Source organism: Heterodontus francisci, chromosome 6, assembly GCF_036365525.1.
Source record: "Heterodontus francisci isolate sHetFra1 chromosome 6, sHetFra1.hap1, whole genome shotgun sequence".
Classification (NCBI taxonomy): domain Eukaryota; kingdom Metazoa; phylum Chordata; class Chondrichthyes; order Heterodontiformes; family Heterodontidae; genus Heterodontus; species Heterodontus francisci.
This window is the reverse complement of record NC_090376.1, coordinates 77,331,843-77,351,107: the sequence shown is the minus strand read 5'-3', so window position 1 is coordinate 77,351,107 and position 19,265 is coordinate 77,331,843. Positions and strand designations below refer to the sequence as shown.

Sequence of the window (19,265 nt, the reverse complement as noted above, 5' to 3'; positions counted from 1 at the left end):
TCCTTCTCTCTCTCTCTCTGCCACCCCCCTTCTCTCTCTCTCTCTGCCACCCCACCCCCTTCTCTCTCTCTCTCCCTCTCTGCCACCCCCCTTCTCTCTCTCTCTCCCTCTCTGCCACCCCCCCTTCTCTCTCTCTCTCCCTCCCTCTCTGCCACCCCCCTTCTCTCTCCTCTCTCCCTCCCTCTCTGCCACCCCCCTTCTCTCTCTCTCTCTCTCTCTCTCTGCCATCCCCTTCTCTCTCTCTCTCTCTGCCACCCCCCTTCTCTCTCTCTCTCTCTGCCTCCCCCCTTCTCTCTCTCTCTCTCTGCCTCCCCCCCTCTCTCTCTCTCTGCCTCCCCCCCTCTCTCTCTCTCTGCCTCCCCCCCCTCTCTCTCTCTCTCTGCCTCCCCCCCTCTCCTTCTGTCTGACAGTTGCACAGAGTGGGAATGGTCAGTAGAACAGCTTTGTGGTTGGTCAGTTTTTAAAAAAAAGTTGCAATGGCAGTTTCACAGCTGACAGGTGCAGGGAGCGGGAACAGCAGTTCATGAACTTCGGACAGATTCGGGCTTTTCCGACCACCTTCAAAAAAAAAAACTGGAACCCACCGGAAAAGGCCGAATCTATCCGAAATTCAGAAGCCGTTGTTCCCACTCCTAGCACCTGTCAGCTGTGAAACTGGCATTGTGATTTTTTTTTTTTTTAAACGCTTGTCTAAAGAAGCCAATGGGAAATTTCTCACCTCTGAAATTACCAGTCATGGACCTCAAAATTTTTACCATGGACATTGGTGTCTGTGGATGAACATGTTGCCGATCCCTGGCAAGGATGAGAAATGGCCCGGTACAGTTTACATCCACGGGCCGGATGGAAACCTTTGGTGGGCCAGATCCTGGCCCGCGGGCCATCTGTTGGACAACCCTGGTCGAGATTATTTTAATTTACAAGTGCTTGGTTAGCAGAGGCCTTTACCTCATCAGCGCTTAAACTGAGGTTGCAGGACTAAAATGCCTGTGCGCTAATGATTTTTATTGCAAACAATATTGTGAAAGGGACAGGACTGACCTTTATGCATGGGGGTGGAGCCCTTGTCATCTCGTTCATTGATGTTAATTACTCCAGATTCCACTAGTTGTCGCAGAGTCTTGTGATCTCCTTTGAATGCACTTACATGAGCAGGAAATGCCAAATCTAAAAATAAGCAGGAAACTGCAGATCATGATTACTTACATGTTTCATTTTAAACTTGTCAAAATAATGATAGCAAGTTCTCATTTGTCCACAACATTTTGGATCATTGCCCTCTAATTTATGTACCCCGACACACTTTTACTTCACTCCACAACCAGAGGGTAAGTGCATGCTTCCAGGCATTAATGCTGCTCTTGAACCAACTGTTTGGTGATTTTAAAGGTAAGACCAACTTGAATAATTTTCTGATTTTCCTAACCGAAGAAGAAAAAACTTTTTCATCAGTCTTCCCTTCTTGTTTATTTCGCAACGTGACTGTAACAACTGAATTCCTGGGCTATTTTCTCTCTTGGACTCACTTTTGTCAACTAGGTGAGCTTTGTGCAATCCTGCCACATAGGAGCACAGCTAAAAAAGTCACATTGTTTATTTTGCCTCACTTGATTGCTGGTTAACTGCTAATATCAGTCATGTAGAAACCCACCTACCAGTGGTAAGCATCCTGCAAATGTTTTTTAAAACTATGATTTTTTAAAATGTTCTGCAATGAGAAAATAAAAAATAATAAATAAATAAAAGCTATATTATTCATTAATCCTTCTTTGCAATATTGTATATAACCACTTAAGAAATACCACGCTTGTAAACTGAAAAAAAAAATCTTGTTCTGCAAATGCCACAAAGCTTCTGTGTTTGATGTTAACAAACCACTTCCTTAAACAACACCATGATCTGAAGCAACTGCTTAGTGAACTAAATGTGACAGTGTTGACTGGGAAAAGGGAAGAATTCTTTTCGATCATCTTGTCTGCTTACTTTCTTGATCGACTAGATGATCCCGTTCATATTCCACAGCTGCAATGTACTGCACTATGTTGTCCTTGTAGAATCTCTTTGCAAGATCCTTCGAGGTTTCACCTTGATCATTTCTGGCTGCCAGTACATGAGTGATGCTAACCCCATGGCAGACAAGAAACTTAAAGCAATGCAATTGGCCCTCCATTGCTGCAAGATGAGCTACCATTCAAAGAATAGCAAAACATGTTAAAAGTACACAACATTACTGCCTTTTACAATAATTCAAATAAGTGACAACCAAACTGTTAATAGTATCCCGCGCAGTTCAGTCAGCAGTATTTTAACAGTGTGGCTACTTATACAAAACAATTTAAATTGGTCAGGTTCTCACTGCTGTTCCATATCCAGTGAACCTTACTGAAAAGTGCATGTGTATGGATGTCACACAAAAAATGAATAGTCTAGGATTAGGGCACCCCACATAGTTGAATAATGTACTGACACTTAAAAATGCACCTGGCATGACAAATGAAATGGAAAGGTTGTGAGGCAACTCACGATTGTATTGAAGGAAACTGATCACCTTTGCACTGTTTGTATTTTTTGACTTGGTGCTGTTTGAAATTGTTTGGTAATGTATGTTTTACAGATTTCTATGAATAAAGTATATTTTGGAAATTTAAAAAAAACTTAGTCAGGGTTTCCCTGCATGCTGTGGAGTTTTAGCTGACAGGTTCCCTGCCTGGAAGTCAGCCACGAAACGCACCTCCTGCTCCCTCGGCCCTATTCCCACTAAACTACTGACCACCCAACTTCCCCTCCTGGTCCCCCAGTTAGCCAATGTTGTTACCATTCCCTCTCTTCAGGTGTTGCCCATCTCTCCTCAAAAAAAACCTTTGACTTCACTGTCTTTGCAAACTACTGTCCCATCTCCAACCTCCCTTTCCTCTCCAATGTTCTTGAACTGTTGTTGCCTCCAAAATCCATACCTATCTTTCCTGGAGCTCCATGTTTGAATCGCTCCAATCAGGTTCCACCCCTGCCTCAGTACTGAAACAGCTCTTATCAAGTCACAAATGATATCCTATGTGATTTTGGCAAAGGTAAACTTTCCCTCCTCGTCCTTATTGACCTGTCTACAGCCTTTGACGTGGCTGACCACACTATCCTCCTCCAACGCCTCTCCACTATCATCCAGTTGGGTGGGACTGCTCTCACATGGTTCCATTTGTATCTATTTCATTGTATCCAGAGTATCTCTGCAATGGTTTCTCTTCCTACTCCTGCACTGTTTTCTGCGGTCCCCCAAAGATCTATCCGTGACCCCCTCCTATTTCTCATCTACATGCAACCCTTCGTGACATCATCCAAAAGCATTGCGTTAGTTTTCACATGTACTCTGACAACCCCAGCTTTACCTCACCACCACCTCTCTCAGGGCTCCTCCACTGTTGCTAAATTATCAGACTGCTTATCCGACATCCAGTACTGGATGAACAGAAACTTGCTCCAACCAAATATTGGAAAAACCCCGTTCCAAACCCCATTCCCAAGCTAGCAACACCATCCCTCTCCTTGGCAACAGTCAGAGACTAAACCAGTCTGTTTGCAACCTTGGAGTCATGTTTGACCTTTTTCCACCTCCGTAACATTGTCTGAGTTTGCCCCAACGCAGTTCATAGAGTCATACAGCACAGAAGGAGGCCCATCAAGTCCATGCCGATTCCCTGTAGAGCAATCCAATCAGTCCCACTCCCCCGCTCCATCCCCGCAGCCCTGCAAGTTTATTTCCTTCGAGTGTCCCATCCAATTTCCTTTTGAAATCATACATCATCTCCGACTTCACCACCCTTGTAGGCAGCGCGTTCCAGGTCATTACCACTTGCTGCAGAAAAAAGTTCTTCCTCACATCCACCCAGCATCTCTTGTCCAAAACCTTAAATCCATGTCCCCGAGTTCTTGCACCATCAGCTAATGAGGACAGCCTTTCCTGGTCTACCTTATCTAAACCTGTCATAATCTTGTACGCCTCTATCAAATCTCCTGCCAAAACCTTTGCTCCAAGAAGAACAACCCCAGTTTCACCAACCTCACCTTGTAGCTAAAAGCCCTCACCCCTGAAACCATTCTGGTAAATCTCCACTGCACCCTCTCAAAAACCCTCACATCTTTCCTAAAGTGTGGTGACCAGAACTGATCACAATACTCTAGTTGTATCCTAACCAGAGTTTTATACAGTTTCAGCATAACTTCCCTGCTTTTGTGCGCAATACCTTGATTTATGAAGCCCAAGATCCTACATGCTTTGCTAACTACTCTCTCAATATGTCCTGCCACCTTCAAAGATCTATGCACATGAACCCCCAGGTGTCTCTGTCCCTGTACACTGCCATTTAGTCTATATTGCCTTTCCCTATCCCTTCTGCCAAAATGCATCACCTCACACTTCTCTGTATTAAATTCCACCAGTCACTTGTCTGCCAAATCTGCTAGCCTATCTATGTCCTATCTATGGCATCATCCTCACTGTCTGCTGCAGCTTCAAGTTTGGTATTATCGGCAAATTTTGAAATTTTACTCTGTATTCCAATATGCAAGTCATTTATATATATCAAAAAAGCAGTGGTCCCAGTACTGACCCTTAGGGAACACCATTGCCTACCATCCTCCAGTCTGAAAAACAACCATTTACCATGACTCACTGATTTTTGTCCTTATGCCAATTTTTTATCCAAGCTGACACTTACCCTCCTATTCCACAAGCCTCAATTTTGTTAACCAACCTTTTGTGTGGTACTTTGTTAAACACTTTCATAAAATACAAATAGACAACATGCATTACTTTCCCTTCATCAACCTTCTCTGTTACTTGATCAAAAAATGCAATTAGATTAGTCAAGCACAATCTGCTTTTTGCAAATCCATGATGGCTCTCCTTAATTAATTCAAACCTCTCCAATGCCTGTTGATTTTTTCCCTGATTATTGTTTCCAAAACCTTACCCACCACTGATGTTAAACTGACCAGCCTATAGTTACTAGGAATGTCCTTACACCAATTCTGGATTAAGAAATTTGCTACTCTCCACTCCTCTGGCACCTCCCCCGTATCTAGGGAAGATTGGAAGATTATGGAAAGCCTTTTCACTATCTCCATCCCCCACTTCCCTTAGCAACTTGGGATGCAAGCCATCAGACCAGGCAACATATCCACTCTAAGCATAGCCAGCCTTTCCAGTACATCCTTCCTATCAATTTTCACCCCATCCATTACCTCTACCACCTCCACTTGTACTAATATTTTGTCAGCATCCTTTTCCTTAGTAAACACCAACACAAAGTACTCATTAAGTATTCTAGCCTTGCCCTGTGCCTCTAAGCAAATATCACCCTCTTTGTCCCGAATAGGCCCCATCCACCTCTTACTACCCACTTACTATTTACATTCCGGTAGAAGATTTTTGGGTTCCCTTTTATGTTGACTGCCACTCTATTCTCATATTCTCTCTTTGCCTGTCTTACTTTCCTTTTCACTTCCCCTGCCGCTGAAACTCTCATGCATGCCTTTGTTACCTCGGAACTTAACTGTTCCAACACTCCTGGCTGGTCTCCCACATTATGCCCTATGCAAACTTCAGGTCATCCATAACTCTGCTGTCTGTGTGTTAACTCACACCGAGTCCTGTTCACCTATCACCCGGGTGCTCGCTGACCTACATTGACTCCCAGTCAAGCAATATCTTGATTTTAAAATTCTCAACCTTGTTTTCAAATGCCTCTCCCTCGCTCTGTAATCTTCTCCAGCCCACGACCCTCCTAGATATCTGCGCTCATCTAATTCTGGCCTCTTAAGCATCGATTTTAATCTCTGCACCATTAGTAGCCATGCCTTCGGTTGTGTAGACCCTCAGCTCGGGAATTCCCTCCCTACACCTCTCTGCCTCTTTACCTTGCTTTCCTCCTTTAAGAAACTCCTTCAAACCTACCTCTTTGGCCAAGCTTTTGGTCAGGTTCTCTAATATCGCCTTATGTGTCTCTATGTCATCTTTTGTTTTACAATGCACCTGTGAAGCCCCCGGGACAATTTATTACATTAAAAGTGCTATACAAATATAAGTTGCTGCTGTGTTGTTGTAAAAGCAAAGTTATATCAGAGGCTGCCAGGCTTATTGACATATTTAAAATGCCAACCTGCCTCCTGGGAACAAGTTGGCTGCCAACCCTTTGTCCCACATCCGTAAAACCCAGAAGTCAGCTGGTTGAAGCCAGCTTCCCAACGCACTCGGAATTTTCCACCACACCCAATCCCATGTGCTCACCCAGGTTAAAACTCCCCGCTTACCGTTTAAGCTCAGATGTGAAAAATGACAATTTGGGTAAGGTACCTGTACTCCAACAGTACTCAGGGAGAAAACTTGGAAAAAAGAAATCACACTCTTGAAATCAATACATCGCACTTATGACATGTTAATCATAACTCAAGTCAAATATGTGCGTGAAAGGTGTATAATGGAGATTCCAAGCTAGCTGTAGAACTTTACCAGCCGGTATATATATCCAATACCATCTCACACACCTGGCAATAGACTGTTCTGATGCATCACTTGGTTTTAAATATGTTTCTTTTTTAAAATACACATATTCTTAGGGGATTTGAGCAAATATCCACATTTTGGTTTTGGAGTCCCTTTTCTTTGACTGCCTGGTGGACCTGTTCACTATAATTCTGCTCTAGCCCAGAAGAGAAGCCCCACACTTAATAGGTAAATGCTAGTGCTGAAATGTGCCCACATTTAAGAATCCAAATGTCAGTTCCAGATAATCCTTTCCAAAGTGGACATACCAACTGCTCCTCTACTGTACCACCAGGAACCTTACCGTCTGAGCAGCTAAAGAAATGTCCTACCCCAATACCCAGAGACGACAGAAGCACAAAGGCTGTTCCCAACAAATATAACTAGAGGAAGAGCAAAGAGCCTGAGCACAAGAGTCCAGAAATAAACACTTCTCACCACGGTAAACTTCTTTACCCAAAGAGTTGTAAGAATGTGGATCGCTCTAACACAAGGAGTAGTTGAGGTGAACAGCATAGATGCATCAAAGGAGAAAGGAACAAAAGGATACGCTGACAGGGTGAGATGAAGAGGGATAGGAGGAGGATCATGTGGAGCATAAATGCTAGCATAGACCAGTTAGGCTGAATGGCCTGTTTCTGAGCTGTAAATTCTATGTTACTATGTAACTCAATGTTACCATCTCACCATACTGCACACCAAGGACCTGGACAATAGCAAACTTCCCACGACCAAACAACATCAGCATCTTCAACTGGCCATGGCGCACACCAAACATCATTTTAGACAAAACCTTTGAACTCCAAGCCAATAATGGAGCCAGCTGCCATTGAAACCAGCCCTGGACCAAAACAAGGTTCCCACAAATTGACCCATCTAGACCTAAAAGCGGAAGATAGAAACTTCCTGAGAGTCGTCCAGGCTATGCACTCAGAGCTCTGCAATACCAACTCCCAAGAATAACAGCAAATCAAAGAACTGGAAATATCTGTCTGCAAAGGTGATATAAAGGAAACAGCAATACAAACTAAATTTCCTAGCGACTGGGGAGGAAGCAGGGATTCCATAGTAATATTTTCAGCCATAAGTCCAGAGTGAATGATCCATCTTGGCCATCTCCTGAGATCTCCAGTATCACAGATGCCGATCATCAGCCAATTCGATACACTCCACGTGATATCAAGGAATAGCTGAGCACACTAGATACAGCAAAGGCTATGGACCCAACGACATCCCAGCTCTTGTACTGAAGACTTGTTCTCCAGAACTAGCCGCACCCCTAGCCAAGTTGTTCCAGTATAGCTATGACACTGGCATCTACCTGACAATGTGGAAAATTGCCCAGGTATGCCCTGTCAACTAAAAGCAGGACAAATCCAATCCAGCCAATTACCTCAGCTGAAGCAGCAATTTACTTGTACTTCTTTCAATTTAGTATACTGTATTAGATTAGATTAGAGATACAGCACTGAAACAGGCCCTTCGGCCCACCGAGTCTGTGCCGAACATCAACCACCCATTTATACTAATCCTACACTAATCCCATATTCCTACCAAACATCCCCACCTGTCCCTATATTTCCCTACCACCTACCTACACTAGTGACAATTTATAATGGCCAATTTACCTATCAACCTGCAAGTCTTTTGGCTTGTGGGAGGAAACCGGAGCACCCGGAGAAAACCCACGCAGACACAGGGAGAACTTGCAAACTCCACACAGGCAGTACCCGGAATCGAACCCGGGTCCCTGGAGCTGTGAGGCTGCGGTGCTAACCACTGCGCCACTGTGCCGCCCTATTCGCTGCTCATAATGCGGTCTCCTCTACATTGGGGAGACCAAACGCAGATTGGGTGACCACTTTGTCCGAAAACCTAACCCCGAGCTTCCTGTCGCTTGCCATTTCAACACCCTGCCCTGCTCTCATGCCCACATCTCTGACCTGGGCTTGCTGTAGTGTTCCAGTGAACATCAATGCAAGCTTGAGGAACAGCATCTTATTTACCGATTAGGCACCCATCAGCCTACTGGACTGAACATTGAGTTCAATAATTTCAGACAAAGGGATCGTTCTCTCCGCAACACCCTTGTCCACTCCTCCATTTCCCTGACCCCTCGTCCCCTTCCCACGGCACCTTCCCATGCAAGGAGGTGTAATACCTGCCCCTTTACCTCCTCTCTCCTCACTAAGGATCCAAACACTCCCTTCAAGTGAAGCAGCGATTTACTTGTACTTCTTTCAATTTAGTACACTGTATTTCAGACAGATTTCCAACCTGTTACCACTACATCAGTCTACTCTTAATCATCAGCAAAGTGATGAAAGGTGGCATCAACAGTGCTATCAGGAGGCAATTACTCACCAATAAGCTGTTCACCGATGCTTAGTTTGGGTTCCGCCAGGACCATTTGGCTGCAGATTTCAATTACAGCCTTGGTACAAACATGGTCAAAAGAGCTAAATTCCATAGGTGAGGCAAGAGTGAGGTGACATCAAGGCAGAATTTAACCAAGTGTGGCATCAAGGTGCCCTGCAAAATTGAAGTCTATGGGAATCAGAGCATTACCTAGTGCAAAGAAAGATGGTTGTGGTTGTTGGAGGTCAATCATCTCAGCCCCAGGACATCACTGCAGGAGTTCCTCAGGGTAGTGTCCTGGACCCAACCATCTTCAGCTGCTTCATCAATGACATTCCCTCCATCATAAGGTCAGAAGTGGGGACGTTTGCTGATGATTGCACAATGTTCAGCACCATTTATGACTCCTCAGTTAATGAACTAGTCTGTGCCCCCATGCAGAAAGACCTGGATAACAATCGTGTTAGGACTGATAAGCGGCAAGGTGCATCAAGAGAACAGACCTCACCTAAATGGATTGTTTGCCGTGTGTCCATCACCTTTCATAAATGGAAGAATGACAATCAACCCGAGTCTGGGAGTGCCTTTGTTTTAGCTCATTTGTGTATAGCTCACATCTATTTGTAATTGGTTTTAGTTCGAGTAGAGATGGATGTGTCTTTTAGTGCAGGATTTGTCAAGCAATTTGTCAAGCAATTGTGTCCTTCATCTTGTTGAAAGCAAATGTACCAGTCCTTTTAAAATTGTTCTAATTTTTTTAACTCCAATTTATTTTTTGTATTTTCATCACTGCACTTTTCATGAGCTAAGTTCAATAAATACACCCAAAAATTTGGTGGAAGTATTGATTCATTAATTAATGACCTGTATAAAGTAGCTAAGGATTACAAGTACAAAACTCTGTGAGAGGAACTGATGTGGGACAGAATAGTAGTCAGGGTCATAGACGAAACACTGTCAGACCAGCTTCAGTCGAACATACAAACATACGAGCTAGGAGCACGAGGAGGGAATTCGGCCCCTCGAGCCTTCTCCGCCATTCTATAAGATCATGGCTGATCGGTTTGTGGACTCAACTCCACTTTCCTGCCTTCCCCGATACCTTTTCACGCCCTTGTTTGTCAAGAAGCTGTCTGCCTCTGCCTTAAAAACATTCAATGACCGTGGCTCTACCACTCTCCGGGATGGGACTTCCACAGACTCACAACCCTCAGAAGAACAAATTCTCCCATCTCTGTCTTAAATGGGAGACCCCTTATTTTTTAACTGTTCTCCCTAGTTTTAGTCTCTCCCACAAGGGGAAACATCCTTTCAACATCTACCCTGTCAAGTCCCAGGATTGTGTATGTTTCAATAAGATCGCCTCTCATCCTTCTAAATTCCGATGAATATAGACCCAACCTGTCCAACCTTTCCTCATAAGATAACCCTCTCATCCCAGGAATCAGTCGAGTGAATTTTCTCTGAACTGCTTTCAATGCAATTATATCCTTTCTTAAGTAAGGAGATCAAAACTGTACACAATACTCTAGATGTGGTCTAACCAATGCTCTGTACAACAGTAGCAAAACATCTCTACTTTTATATTTCATTCCCCTTGCAGTAAACAACAACATTGCATTGCCTTCTTAATCACTTGCTGTACCTGCATACTAACATTTTGTGTTTCGTGTACGAGGGACAACCAGATCCCTATGCATCTCAGAGTTCTGCAATCGTACCTAGTGCAAAGGAAGATGGTTGTGGTTGTTGCAGGTCAATCATCTCAGCTCCAGGACATCCCTGCAGGAGTTCCTCAGGGTAGTGTCCTAAGCCCAACAATCTTCAGCTGCTTCAACAATGGCCTTCCTTCAATCATCAGATCAGAAGTAGGGATGTTCGCTGATGATTGCACAATGTTCAGCACCACTGGCGACTCCTCAGATACTGAAGCAGTCCATGTAGAAATGCAGTAAGACCTGGACAATATCCAGGCTTGGGCTGATAAGTGGCAAGTAACATTTGTGCCAGGCAATGAACATCTCCAACAAGAGAGAATCTAACCAACACCCCTTGACATTCAATGGCATTACCATCGCTGAATCCCGCACTAACAACATCTTGGTGGTCACCATTGACCAAAAACTGAACTGGAGCAGCCATATAAATACCGTGGCTACAAGAGCAAGTCAGAGGCTAGGAATCCTGCGGCAAGTAACTCACCTCCTGACTCCCCAAAGCCTGTTCACCATCTACAAGGCACATGTCAAGAGTGTGATGGAATATTCTCCACTTGCCTGGATGGGTGCAGCTCCAACAACACTCAAGAAGCTCGACACCATCCAGGACAAAGCAGCCCATTTGATTGGCACCCCATCCACAAACATTCACTCCCTCCACGACCGACGCACAGTGGCAGCAGTGTGCACCATCTACAAGATGCACTGCAGCAACGCACCAAGGCTCCTTAGACAGCATCTTCCAAACCCGCGACCTCTACCACCTAGAAGGACAAGAGCAGCAGATGTATGGCAGCACCACCACCTGCAAGTTCTCCTCCCAGCCACAAACCATCCTTGACTTGGAACTATATCACCGTTCCTTCACTGTAGCAGGGTCAAAATCCTGGAACTCCCTTCATAACAGCACTGTAGGTGTACCTACCGCACATGGACTGCAGCAGTTCAAGAAGGAAGCTCACCACCTTCTGAAAGGCAATTAGGGATGGGCAATAAATGTTGGCCTAGCCAGCGATGCCCACATCCCAGGAACGAATAAAAAAAATCTCTCTCCATTTAAATAATATATTGCTTTTCTATTCTTCCTGCCAAACTGGACAAGTTCACACTTTCCACATTATACTCCATCAGTCAAATATTTGCCCATTCACTTAACCTATCTATATCCTTTGCAGACTACTTATGTCCTCTTCACAACTTACTCTCCTACCTATCTTTGTGTCATCAGCAAAGTTAGCAACCATACATTCTGTCCCATTATCCTAGTCATCGATATAGATTGTAAATAGTTGAAGCTCCAGCATTGATCCTTGTGGTACTCCACTAGCTACAGCTTGCCAACCTGAAAACAACCCATTTATGCCTCCTCTCTGTTTCCTGTTAGCTAACCAATCATCTATCAATGCTAATATGCTACCCCCTATACCATGGCTCTTATTTTGTTTAGTAGGCTTTGATGTGGCACCTTGTCAAATGCTTTCTGGAAATCCAAGTACACCACATCCACAGGTTCCCCTTTATCCACGTTGCTTGTTACTCCATCAAAGAACTGTAATAAATTAGTCAAACGTGATTTCCCTTTCACAAAACCATGTTGACTCTGCCTGGTTGCATTGAGATTTTCTAATTGACCTGCTATAACCTCCTTAATAATCGATTCCAGCATTTTCCCTATGATAGATGTTACGCTAAGTGGCCTGTAGTTTCCTGTTTTCTGTCTTGCTCCTTTCTTGAAAAGCAGAGTTACATTCACTATTTTCCAATCTGATGGGACCTTTCCAGAATCTAGGGAATTTTGGAAAATTAAAACCAATGCATCCACTATCTCAGCAGCCACTTCTTTTAACACCCTAGGATGAAGTCCATCAGGACCTGGGCACTTGTCAGCTTTTAATTCTAATAATTTTCTCAGTACCCTTTCCCTGGTGATGGTAATTGTTTTAAGTTCCCCCCTCCCTTTCAACTCTTGAATCACAACTATTTCTGGGATTTTATTTGTATCCTCTACAGTGAAGACAGATGCAAAAAATCTGTTCAATTTCTCCACGATTTCTTTATTTTACATTATTAACTCCCCAGACTCTCTCTCTAGAGGATCAACATTCACTTTACTTACTCTTTTCCTTTATAAATACCTGTAGAAACTCTTACTATCTGTTTTATTCGAATTTCTCTCTCATTATTCTTTTCATCATTCTTTGCTGTTTTTTATATTCTGTCCAATCTTCTGACCTGCCACTACTCTTCGTTGAATTGTACACTTTTTCTTTCAATTTGATACGATCTTTAACTTGCTTAGCTAGTCATGGATGGTGCATCCTTCCCCCAGAGTCTTTCTTTCTCACTGGAAAGCATCTTTGCTGACTGTTATGAAATATCTCCTTAAATGTCTGCCGTTACATTGATACTGACCTATCCCTTAACCGAATCCCCAGTTTCAAACCCTCATAATTACCCTTATTTAAGTTTAAAATGCTAGTCTTAGATCCATTCTTCTCACCTCAAAAATGAATGCAAAATTCAATCATGTTGTGAGCACTGTTACCTGGGGCTGCCTTTACTATGAGGGCATTAATTAATCCTGTCTCATTACACATTACCAGATCTAGAGTAGCCCGCTTTCTGGTTGGCTCTAGAACGTGCTGCTCTAAGAAACTGTCCCGAACATACTCCATGAACTCATCTTCCAGGCTACCTTTGCCAATCTGATTTGTCCAATCTATCTATAGATTAAAATCACCCATGATCATTGCCTTACCTTTCTCACAAGCCCCTATTATTTCTTCCTGTACACCCCGTCCTACAGTGTGGTTACTGTTAGGCGGCCTATTAACTACTCCCACAAATGACTTCCTACCTTTAGTATTTCTTATCTCTACCCAAACTGATCCAGCATCTTGATTTTTAGAACTAAGGTCACCTCTCTATTATACTAATGTTATCCTTAAATAACAGAGCTACCCCTCCACCTTTTCCTAGATTCCTGTCCTTCCAAAATGTCATGCAACCTTGAACATTCAGGTCCCAGCCTTTGTCATCTTGCTGCCATGTCTCTGTAATGGCTATCATATCATACATATTTATTTCTATTTGAGCTGTCAATGCATTTGTTTTGTTAGGAATGCCACGTGCATTCAAACACAGAGCCTTTAGTTCTGTCTTTTTACTATTTACGCAACCTTTAGCCTTAGCTGTTTGCACGCTCTTAATTTTGTACATTCTTTCCCTTCCTGCCACACTCTGGTTATTATTTCTCTTATTGCTACCTTGCTCTCTTGCCTTGTCCTCTCACTTTAATTTATCATATCTTCTTTCACTTGATCCCTCGCTCCCACTATTTAGTTTAAAGACCTCTCTACCGCCCTAGATATACATCGTGTGGGAGGGAGGGGTCATGGGCGAGAAGAGGAAGGGGGCGGGGGGCGGGTATGGAGGGGGGGGACGGAGAGGGAGAGGGGGCACAGAGAGGAGGGGTGGAGAGGAAGATGGGGCACAGAGAGGGAGGGGGCAGGGGTGTGGAGAGGGAGAGAGTGGGAGAGAGAAAGGTGTGTGGAGAGGGAAAGGGGGCAGAGAAGGCTAGGGGGCAGAGAGGGATGAACAAAAGAAAGCTTTGCATTTATATATTGCCTTTCACAACCTCTGGATGTCCCAAAGCAGTTTTGCAGCCAATTAATTACTTTTTGAAGTGTAATCACTGTTGTACTGTAGGGAACACAGAAGCCAATTTGCAGGCAGCAAGCTCTCACAAACAGCAATGTGACAATGACCAGATCATTTGTTTTTTAGTGCTCATCATCATAGAATACAGCACAGAAAGAGGCCATTCAAATCATAATTTCTATGTTGGCTCTTTGAAGAGCTGTTCAGTTAGTCCAACTCCCTGCTCTTTCCTCAAAGTCCTACAAATTTCTTCTTTTTAAGTATATATCCAATTCTCTTTCGAAAGTTACTACTGAATCTGTGTGCACCACCTTTTCAGGTAGTGCCTTTCAGATCATAACAACTTGCTGTGTAAAGAAATTCTCCTTATTTCCCCGTTGGATTTTTTGCTAATTATTTTCAATTTGTGTACTCTTGTTACCAACCCTCCTGCCAATGGAAACAGTTTCTCTCTATCTACCCGATTGAAACTCCTCTACAATGTTGGTGGAGGGATAAATATTGGTCAAGACACCATGGAGAATCCCCTGCGTTTCTTCAAACAATACCATGGAATCTTTTGTCACCTGAGAGGTCAGATGGGGCCTCAGTTCACTGTCTCATCTGAAGGATAGCGCCTCTGACAGTGCAGCACTCCCTCAGTACTGCACTGGAGTGTCAACCTAGATTTTGTGCTCATGTCTCTAGAGTGGGGCTTGAACCCACAACCTTCTGACTCAGAGGTGAAAATGATACCCGTTGAGACATGGCTGAAATCTGCCCAAAATATGGGCCCTAGGTGGTTGGTGGCATGGCTACAAATAATGAGGAGGAAGTGCAGGGTGGTGCACAAAAGGCCAGAGCCAAAGGGTTGGAGAGTTGGGTGGTGGTGGGGTTGCGGGGGTGGGGGGTGGGGGGGTGCGGGAGTAGAGTGGAAGTTGGTTGTAGTGCTGGAGGAGGTTATACAGATAGCAAGAGCTGAGACCATGAAGGCCATGAGAATGATCATTTTTAATATGAAGCATTGGAGGACAGGGAGTTAATGTAGGTCAGCAAGGACAGGGTGATGAATGAATGGGACTTAGTGCAGGACAGGATAAGCACAGCAGAGTTTTAGATGACATATATGGGTGTTGCCATTCACTTCAGGTTCTTCAGCAGGGCAGCCCTGGTATCTGTCTCTTTCAGACGAGAGCTTACTTTCAATATGCAAAACGGGGTGCTATTTCAGTTGAATGTACTTCCTGGCCTCACAAAAATCTCCCAACCCCTGCTAGCTCATCCACACACAAAACCCCCTTGCCCCGCACCCATTATTACCTCGGCCCACTTAAAAGAGATAATTTCCAACTTAGCTCTGTGGCAAAGCCACCAAAATTCTTGTCCACCAATCCCATTTCAGCGAGCTGCCTATGAGCACTTCCACAGCTGTTAGTACTTACCCACATTAAAGAAATGAGGCTGACCCTCAAACTGGCTTAGGCCTTTCTGCAGATACTTCATGTGGGTGGCATGAGCAACTTCTCCACCCGCCTGAATAAAGTCTGACAAAGTGATAATCTACCCCCATGTAATAATAACATCATCAGCCTTGAATGAAGTAAGTGTCCCTTTGACAAGCCTATTGACCTTTCCCTAGATATATTCACCACATTACAAACCTGGCACAAGGCAGGGGGGGGTGGGGGTATCAGTAGGCCAGGCCAATTCTTTGACAAAGTGTAGGCAGAGAAATGTACCTCACCAACATGAGCTATTCCACTACCTCCAAGGCCTGGCCAAATTCCAAAAACTTTAAAGTCACCACCACCTTCTCAAGGGCAATTAGGGATGGGCAATAAATGTTGGCCTGGCCAGCGTCGCCCACTTCCCATGAATGAATTTTTAAAAAAAGTTCACCTGAGGAGCTGTACTACAATTCTCTTAAAGACCTTCAGGTCTGTCCCATGCTGGTTTCCCAGACAGAGGACAATGCAAAGAACTTACAAAAAACCTCGATACTGAGCTTACACCGCACCCACAGATGTTAGATAGATTCCACCCCTCTCTTGAGGATGCAGGCACTGTTGCCAGAAAGGCATCTTACCATAAGCATTCGGTTGTGACCCTGCATTCAACCATTTTGGGAAGCTGTCCAGAAGCTATGAAGAACTTAGTCTTTACCAAGGAAGAAGATGCAACCCAGGCAATGTTGAAAGAGGAGGTAAGTCAGACATTAGAGAGGTTTAAAATTGATAAAGAAGTATTAAATAGGCTGTCTGTAATTCAAGTGGCTAAAACACCAGAACCAGAAGAGATGCATCCAAGGATACTGAGAGAAGGAAGTGAGGGTGGAAATCGCAGAGGCACTGGCCATCATTTTTCAGTCTTCCTTAGGCTCGGGAGTGGTGCCAGAGGACTGGAGAATTGCAAACATTACACCTTTGTTCAAAAAAAGAGTGTAAAAAAAAAAGCCACACAATTACAGACCAGTCAGTTTAACTTCAGTGGTGGGAAAACTTTTGGAAAAAATAATGGGCCGAAGGGCCGGTTTCAGTGCTGTATCTCTTAATAAATAAATAAATAAAAAATAAAAAAAATCAATAGTCACATGGACAAATGAGAGTTAATTAAGGAAAGCTAGCATGGATTTCTTAAGGGGAAATCATGTTTAACTAACTTGCTAGAGTTTTTTGAGGATGTAACAGAGGGTTGATGAGGGCAATGCTGTTGATGTGGTGTACATGGACTTTCAAAAGGCATTTGATACAGTGCCACACAACAGACTTGTGAGAAAACTTGTAGCTCATGGAATAAAAGGGACAGTAGCAACATGGATACGAAATTGGTGAGTGACAGGAAACAAAGAGTAATGGTTAATGGATGTTTTTCGGGCTGGAGGAAGGTTTGTAGTGGAGTTCCCCAGGGATCAGTGTTTGGACCCTTGCTTTTCCTGATATATATTAATGACCTAGACCTTGGTGAGCAGAGCACCATTTCAAAGTTTGCAGATGATACAAAACTTGGAAGCATTGTGAACTGTGAGAAGGATAGTGTAGAACTTCAAATGGAAATAGACAAGTTGGTGGAATGGGCAGACAGGTGGCAGGTGAAGTTCACTGCAGAGAAATGTGCAGTGATTCATTTTGGTAGGAAGAACATGGAGAAACAATATAAAATAAAGGGTACAATTCTGAAGTGGGTGCAGGGGCAGAGGGACGTAGGTGTATATGTACACAAGTCATTGAAAGCGGCAGGCCAGGTTGAAAGAGCGGTTAATAAAGCATATAGTACCCTGGGCTTTATTAATAGGGGCCTAGAGTACAGGAGCAAGGAAGTTACGTTGAACTTGTATAAGACATTAATTCGGCCTCAGCTGGAGTATTGCGTCCAGTTCTGGGCGCCGCACTTTAGGAAAAACGTGAGGGCATTGGAGAGAGTACAGAAAAGATTCACGAATGGTTCCAGGCATGAGTAATTTCAGTTATGAAGATAGATTGGAGAAGTTAGGACTGTTTCCCTTGGAGAAGAGAAGACTGAGAGGTGATTTGATAGAGGTATGTAAAACCATGAGGGGTCTGGACAGAGTAGATAGAGAGAAACTGTTCCCATTCATGAAAGGATCGAGAACGAGCAGGCACAGATTTAAGGTATATGGTAAAAGCAAAAGTGACATGAGGAAAAATGTTTTCACGCAGCGACTGGTTAAGGTCTGGCATGTGCTACCTGAGAACGTGGTGGAGGCAGGTTCAATTGAAGAATTCAAAAGGGAATTAGACAGTTATATGAAAAGGAAGAATGTGCAGGGTTATGGGGAGAAGGCAGGGGAATGGAACTGAGGGAATTGCTCTTTCAGAGGGCCAGTGCGGACACAATGGGCCGAATGGCCTCCTTCTGCACTGTAATGATTCTGTGAACACCATGGGCACAGTCTATGCATACCCAGGCTTTCACTTGCTTGTTGAACAGAAAGCCAATTCTGCAACACAAAGGCTAGCACACTGATACATTCTTACACTGGAACAAAAGTACTCTTCTTCCCACAACAAATATGTGTTGAAACATCTGTAGGACATATACCAATCAGAGCCAGTAATGTTTGCACTCCGCCTGGAAGTCGAGAGGTACCAGGTAATCTGCATTCATTTCCTGGCAGCTTACGTGATTCAGACCAACTCCCATGATCAGAATGGGACCACAAGCCAATGAGCCACTCCTAGCACGCGCAAAAGGCTGTAACCATATCTTCCAAGTAGGCAGATTGCTTCATATCCCCTTGACTCAGCCAAACTCCAGCCAGATGTCTAATTATCCTGGCTCTTAAACAGTATGTCGTTTCCAACATGTGCAGAACTACACCAACAACCCTTGTGTAACAAAATATATCCACATAAGAACATTACAAGAACTTAGTTTACTGTATAGTGCATTTGGACTCAAGACACATTGCATAAGGTTTCAATACTTTTTGCTGCAGGTTTACAATCTACCCACTCTCATAAATTAAATTACAATCGAGCAAATTTTCTATATGAACTGCAGGTATGGAAGAAGTGTACTTTTTGCCAGTGAAGCTCCCAAAATCTCACCGGTAGCATTTGGTGCTTTCTACAGCGGAGAACTCACAGTAATTGTCTACCTGGTAAATTGCCATCCTGATCCACTTCATTCACATCTGCTCCCCACCTGACTAGAAGTTGCAAGCAACCCAGTCTTCCATGAAAGGCAGCATAGTGGACACCCCTCCAACCAGTTTTATCTGCTGGATTTGTATCCTAGAGCAAAGAAAAGAGCAAAGAAAAGTGACATTTAACATCCTATTTCAGCAAACATTGAATGTGCACTGTGTCTGTGTATCCATGTATAGCCCAAGTACCTGTAAAAGTGAAATTAGATAATCATTTCCATATTGTTCAGTGTTCAAACAAATTATGAAATAATTTTAATTTATCAAGGTTTACCAGGCCAATAAAAAAGCAAAAGTTATTTTCAAACTTTAATACAATCCATGTGTGTTTGCTTTCTACAGCGAA

General features: G+C 43.7%; 1 protein-coding gene across 3 annotated transcripts in view; it reads right to left on the bottom strand.

The window, feature by feature from the left end:
- The window catches only part of LOC137371396 (ankyrin repeat domain-containing protein 42-like), a 77,114-nt gene that overhangs the window by 26,733 nt on the left and 31,116 nt on the right, over positions 1-19,265 (bottom strand). For 2 of the 3 annotated variants that reach the window (XM_068033923.1, XM_068033922.1), the window contains exons 5-7: positions 18,872-19,007; positions 1,984-2,184; positions 1,042-1,167 (exon numbers count right to left, since the gene is read on the bottom strand). In XM_068033923.1, the coding sequence (XP_067890024.1) occupies positions 1,042-1,167; positions 1,984-2,184; positions 18,872-19,007 (463 nt within the window). The remainder of the gene's footprint in view (positions 1-1,041; positions 1,168-1,983; positions 2,185-18,871; positions 19,008-19,265) is intronic. The other variant, XM_068033924.1, reaches the window with a different exon arrangement.